The sequence below is a fragment of the Panthera uncia genome, chromosome E1 (assembly GCF_023721935.1).
Source record: "Panthera uncia isolate 11264 chromosome E1, Puncia_PCG_1.0, whole genome shotgun sequence".
Taxonomy (NCBI): domain Eukaryota; kingdom Metazoa; phylum Chordata; class Mammalia; order Carnivora; family Felidae; genus Panthera; species Panthera uncia.
In genome coordinates, this window is record NC_064814.1 from 10748309 (window position 1) to 10755189 (window position 6881).

Sequence of the window (6881 nt, forward strand, 5' to 3'; positions counted from 1 at the left end):
TTAAAAAAATGTTTATTTAGTTTTGAGAGAGAGAGAGAGAGACAGAGCGTGAGCTGGAGAGGGTCAGAGAGAGATGGAGACACAGAATCCGAAGCAGACTCCAGGGTCTGAGCTGTCAGCACAGAGCCTGACGCGGGGCTTGAACCCGTGAGCCGCAAGATCATGACCTGAGCTGAAGCCAGATACCTGACTGAGCCACCCAGGTGTCCCTAAAATTTTCATATATTCAAAGCTGTTAGGGGCGCCTGGATGGCTCAGTCGGTTAAGCGTCCGACTTCAGCTCAGGTCATGATCTCGTGGTTTGTGAGTTCGAGCCCCATGTTGGGCTCTGTGCTGACAGCTCAGAGCCTAGAGCCTGCTTCGGATTCTGTGTCTTCCTCTCTCTGCCCCTTCCCCGCTCATGCTCTGTGTCTCTCTGTCTCTCAAAAAAATAAATCAAATGTAAAAACAAATAATAATAAAAAAAGCTGTTAGATGTTCATACATGTGTACCACAGACATGAACGTTTTAAAGATAAGACAATACCACCCATGGTAACTTGCTAAAGGAAGAAGGTTTATTGAATACAAAGAACTGACATTTTCTGTAGGACAATCAAGTCATCATATTTGTATGTGACATTCTTCCAGATGAGTGGGGAGATAGCACTATTGATTGCCCAGACGGTGCTCATATTTCAGTAACAGAAAGAAAACAGGACAGGCATTCTTCTTAGGCTTGCTCATTTTTCCAGACACAATGCTCTCTCTTCTTAGAGAGTATTTGCCAAATTCTCTCTCTTGTGTCTCGAATCAATTGCTTTGAGATTTCTCTTCCAGGGAGTGCAGCCTGGTGGTAAGTATTTTGCTTCGTTGGTCTACCTCCTCAAGAACTTTCTTAACCACTATGGCTTTGGCCAGATCTAAAAATTAAAATTTAAAAGGAGATTTTTAGAGAGTTGATAAAAGATTAATAAGATCACGATAGCTAAAATGTGGAGGCAGCCCAAGTGTCCACCAATGGATGAATAAATAGATACATAAAATACGGTATATCCATACAATGGAATGTTATTCAGCCTTCAAAAGGAAGGAAATTCTGACACATGCTACAACATAGATGAATCTTGAAGATACTATGCTAAGTGAAAGAAGTCAATCACAAAAAGACAAATATTGTATGATTTCCCTTGTATGAGGGACCTAGGGTAGTCAAATGTATAGAGAAGGAAAGTAGCAGGCTGGTTGCCTGGGGCTGGGAGGAGGGGGTAATGGGAAGCTATTGTTCAATAGTTGTAGAACAGGATGAAAAGAGTTCTACAGATGGATGGTGTTGATGGTTGTACCACAACATAAATGTACTTAGTGCCACTGCACTGTATCCTTTAAATCATTAAGATGGTAATGTTTATGTTCTGTATATTTTACCACAATGAAAAAACTGAAAGAAAAGATGAATAAGAAATTATATCAGTTAAAGGACTAATAGACTTTTGAATAGCATGGACTATGTAGGAAGCACAAATAGATAAACTTTTGGTGAATTTTTATTTCTTGGCTCGCTAAAAACATGGTGACATATTCCACTGTTTAAAATTAGCACATATCACTAAAGTTAGACACCCAGCACACCCTGATATCTACTATAAATCTTTATCATATCTGTTCTCATTAAGCCTAATACAAAAACAACCAAGCTGGACATTGCAAGTGAAATACGACAGCATAAAAACACAATTCCATTTTGGGGTGCCTGGTGGCTCAATCGGCTGAGCATCTGACTCTTGATTCTGGCTTGGGTTGTGGTCTCACGGTTGGTGAGTTTGAGCCCTGCATGGGGCTCTGTGCTGGCAGTGCAAAGCCTGCTTGAGATTCTTGGTTTCCCTGTCTCTCTGTCCCTCCCCTCCCAATAAATAAACAAACTTTAAAAAAAAACACACACACACACACACACACAGAATTTCATTTTAATTACCTCTGACTTGATTTCCCATGTTTCCAGATCCATAATCTTTAGACTTGTAACCTCCAGACTTGCAAGCCCTGTGAACACATATCGTTGGAAACATCACCAAAGAGTGATTCAGAGGGAACCCCTTTAATTCTAGATTCACTCTTGCATTTTCTTTAGCTATTTGGTGAGAACAGTTGCCGTGAGTTACACAGTTGGGACGACTCTGCCTTAGTATCTAGAGGTGATATTTTTGTCATACCTTTAATACAGGCTTGTCATCTTTTGGTTTTGTCAGATGTTGCTAATTTGTATGTTGGCAGGCCCGTATTCTGTTTAATCTTTAGCATTTGTGACAATAAATACAGTCATGTTAGTTTACATTCACTTTCCAGGGATCTAAGTTTCAAGTGGACTTCAGTACAGGACATCGTCCCTATAAATTTGTTTTACCCACCCATCATCTCCACCGATGAGGAGGCAGTAGGTCTCAATTTCCTTTTCTAGGTGGACCTTGATGTCGAGCAGCTGCTCGTACTCCAGTTTCTGGCCCTCCGTCTCGGTTCGGACCTGGTGCAGCTGTTCTTCCAGGGCCCCGATCTGAGCCTGGATCTGGGCGAGCTGCGTGCAGTAGTTCCCTTCGGTCTCGGTCAGGGAGCACTCCAGGGAGTGTTTCTATCAGGGAACAAGAAAGAACCTGAGGCAGATACAGATAGGCAGAAATTTGCTCTGATAGATGATTTTCTTCTCTTGTGAACTTTGTCTACAATTGTGTTCAATTTCACATTGACACATGGTTAAGACTGTGAAATTCTTAAAAAGGAGCACATGTCTCTGGTTGAATAAACTGGAGACATGAATGTGGCTGTTTTGGCCGTTCTATGTAAAATCCTATTCTTTTCTTATGTTCTAAGTTAGTTACATAAATGTGTATGCGGATATGTTTCCACAAGGGTTAGGGGCCTTAAAACCAATAAGTGCATATTTTAAAAACAAAAATTTTTTTTTAACATTTATTTATTTTTGAAAGAGAGAGAGCATGAGCAGGGGAGTAGGGGCAGGGAGAGAGGGAGACACAGAATCTGAAACAGGCTCCAGGCTCCGAGCTGTCAGCACAAGAAACACGCCTGGAATCCAGGAGCAACAAGCAAGGAGATCATGACCTGAGCCTAAGTCAGAACTTAACTCAGCTTAAGGAACTGATCCACTCAGGCGCCCCCAACTGGCGCATATTTACAAGGATACCCCAGGAGACGGTGGGAATTCGTCCTTTGCCTACCGTGGCTAGGAGAGACTGAAGTTCAATTTCCAGTGTTTGGAGATTGCGTTTCATTTCAGTCAGTTCATTCCGGGCTGAGGTGGTGGCCCCGACGTCCTCGGAGATCTGCTGTTGCAGCGAAGCGCTCTGAAAAGGTATAAACGAGGGAGCAAATCTTAGTTTTGTGACTGTCACTAAGATGCGGAGGGATTGTTCTCTGGGCAAGACTCACCTTCTCGTTGAACCAGGCCTCCGCGTCCCTGCGGTTCTGCTCGGCCAGGTCTTCGTACTCGGCCCGCATGTTGTTCAGCAGGACCGTGAGGTCCACGCCGGGCGCCGCGTTCATCTCCACGTTCACGTTCCCGCCCGCCGCGCACTGCAGGGCCTGCATTTCCTGGAGGCCAAAAAGTGTGCTGCTCAGGTATGCAGGGATCTCACAGACAGTCCAGAGGCATAGCTTTGGAAGGATGCTTAGAGTACATTTGGCTGTACATCCCCACCCCCCGCCCCCCGCCCCCAGCTAAGCAACGACCCTTCTCTACTTTTTATATTCCCGTCTCACGAAGCAGCCTGTTTCCTTATGGGAGAATTTTTTAAATTGTTCCAGAGCTCTTCCATATGGTGAACCAAAGTCCTGCTTTTATAACTCCGTTGGTTTTAGTTCTGTTGCACAGAAAGTCTTAATTCCTTAAGATCTTTAAAATGAATTATCTGTCATCTCTTATTCTATTCATTTACAACTGAAATGTCTCCACATTGGTAGACTGGTCTTCCTTCCACTTAGAGAGCAGCTTCCATGTGTTCTTGACTCAGCTACATCCTGAACACAGCATGGACAGGGTTGAGGGGCTGAGTCTGAATAATTCTGAACAATTGAAATAATTATAAGTATTTATGTTTATTTATATTTATAAATGTTTGTCTATTTATAATTAATAGGGGTGCCTGGGTGGCTCAGTCGGTTAAGTATCTGACTTTGGCTCAGGTCATGATCTCAGGTCTGTGAGTTCGGGCCCCTCATCGGGCTCTGTGCTGACAGCTTGGAGCCTAGAGCCTGCTTCGGATTCTGTGTCTCCCCCTCTCTCTCTGCCCTTCCTATACCTGTGCACGCTCTCTCTCTCTCTCTCTCTCTCTCTCTTAAAAATAAATGAACATTAAAAAAAAAGATGCATGTGGGTTTGTCTGTGAGTGAAGCATTAAAAAAGTCAATTGTATTTAATTTATCAAAAATGTATTCAGTAACAACCATGGGCTATACCCACAGTTGAACCCATATATCCATATAAATGTTGTTTTTTAAGTAGTTATTTTTATAAGACAGCCTCATGACTAATCAAGTAGCATTTTTAGCTTGATCTCCTGTGTTAACTAGTAGGCTTGACTGTAGAAGCCTTTTGGCTGTTTAAAAATATCAAATTCACTTTCAAAGAATAAAGATTTTTTTTTCCCCAGAAAACAGTGGTTCTGAAAGCAATCCCAAAGCTGTGTCTTAGGAACAGTGGCTGTATGATCTGATTTCGAAGTAGCTTCCAACAATGACCACTTTGAGGTATACTCTTCATTTGGAAGAAAAATTTTTGATATAACAATTTATTTTCAGTCTCACTATTTTTATAGATACATCTATTAAGAACATACATCAAGGGGTGCCTGGGTGGCTCAGTCAGTTAAGCAGCCGACTTCAGCTCAGGTCATGATCTCACAGTTAGTGAGTTCGAGCCCCGTGTCAGGCTCTGTGCTGACAGCTCAGAGCCTGGAGCCTGCTTTAGATTCTGTGTCTTCCTCTCTCTCTGCTCCTTCCCCACTTGCACTCGTGTCTCTCTATCTCTCTAAAAAATAAATAAACACTAAAAAAAATTTTTTTTAAAAGAATATACATCAATATTAAATGTATATATTTACTGCGTGTATAAAGTAAATGCTTATGTGTTTTGAATCTTTCACTATTACATAGAAATTTAGATCTAGTTTTCTTAGGATATGCTTATAGTATATTTATGTAATTAGATGTAATCTCTTAACTGTATCATTTTAACTTAGCTATAATTACCTAGCCAAACACTACTCTTGTAACCCTGATTGATCTGGAAAACAGGATTCCCCCCTCCCCACCCCTCCATGGGAAACTTGATGAGAGAGCAAGCAAGGGTGAATCTAGACAAATATGAGGCCATTCCTCAAGACAACTCAGGCCTCATGCTTGTCTGACAATGGGTCTTTAGTACCAATTTCTTATTTAAGAAGTCAAGCGCATTATTTTCTGTCAGATGGAAGGTATCTGCAGAGGGATAGCAAAATGTGTGCAGACAGCTCTTACCTCTTTATGGTTCTTTTTCAGGTAAGTCATCTCCTCACTGAGAGTTTCATACTGAATCTCCAGATCTGTTCTGCACAAGGTGATTTCATCCAGAACTCTGCGTAGCCCATTGACATCACTCTCTACACTCTGATGAAGAGCCAGCTCATTTTCATACCTTAGAGAATATTAATGATTTTCCAGGATGTCATATGGTGGGAGAAATAGTCACCAATCAGTGATCAAACACTAGAAGTCTGGACTTTTGAAGTGGGAGGTTTGGCCACAGAGACATTTTCAAAGTATATTGTATATATAAGAGCTATTATTTTCTTTAATTTGAGGCATTTCTTTGGCAGAAAAGAAACTAGGGGATGGGATGCTGCTTTTATAGCAGTTCATACTTTATATTTCATAGCCAAATATAAAGAAGTAATAACATTCTGTTTATTTTTTATATTCTGCTTAAATCCAAGTGTTCTACCAGTATTAGAATAAGAGTTGGTAATATTTAATGGAGGGATCAAAAAATAAATTAAATTTAATGTTTTGCATCAATCACCACGTATCCTTTTCACTCTCTGAGCCTACTTACTTGAGTCTGAAATCATCCGCTGTCAGCCTGGCATTATCAATCTGCAGAACAACATTAGCATTGCTGGTGGTGGAAGCAATGATCTGGAAAAGGGGGGTTTGACTTTTAAAAGGCAATTTATTACAGCCAATAAGATACAAGTATTTTTTTTTTAGAGTAGGGAATGGAAATAATAAAAATTAATATAGTTACTAGTCAGTGACATTTTTATCATGAGTTTCACCAACTGAATCTACTCAATGCTTATTTCCAATGCTAAATTGAAATTTCCTTAAGAAATTACACATAGGGACGATAAGTGTTTTCAGTATTCAGTGAAGAAAGGAAAAGAACGTTCAGAAATAAACATGATTGTGAAGTGTAATTTCTTACCTGATTTTTAAGATCGTCGACTATTGGGAAGTATCTACTATAGTCGTGATCAAGACCACGGCAGGAACCAGGCCCAAATTTCTCATACCAGCCCTTAATCTTCTGCTCCAGGTCGGCGTTGGCCTCCTCCAGGGCTCGCACATTCTCCAGGTAGGAGGCCAGCCGGTCGTTGAGGTTCTGCATGGTCACCTTCTCGTTGCCCGACAGGAGGCCGCCCTCATTCAGCGTAAAGCCAGCACAGAGATTGCTTCCCGCTGTGTTGCCTCCTGATGAACTGCCCCCAAAGGCACAGGAGAAACTGCTTCCAATTCCGGGCATGCTGCAAGCATTTCCAACTCCAAAGCCAGCTCCCCCGCCAGAGAGCCTGAGGGACCCTGCGGTAGGACGGGAGCAGGCCCTCCTGGACCCGCTGGAAAGTCGCAGAGACATG

The 6881-nt window shown here is 41.8% G+C and overlaps 1 protein-coding gene across 1 annotated transcript; it reads right to left on the reverse strand.

Annotated features, from left to right (window-relative positions):
• Positions 1 to 577: 577 nt before the first annotated feature.
• KRT25 (keratin 25) lies at positions 578 to 6881 on the reverse strand. Its single transcript, XM_049636018.1, has 8 exons — positions 6452 to 6881; positions 6080 to 6162; positions 5506 to 5662; positions 3421 to 3582; positions 3210 to 3335; positions 2388 to 2605; positions 1955 to 2022; positions 578 to 902 (listed from the first exon to the last, which is right to left on the reverse strand). The coding sequence occupies exons 1-8, from the start codon at positions 6878 to 6880 to the stop codon at positions 793 to 795; spliced, it is 1353 nt and encodes a 450-aa protein (XP_049491975.1). The 5' UTR covers position 6881; the 3' UTR covers positions 578 to 792.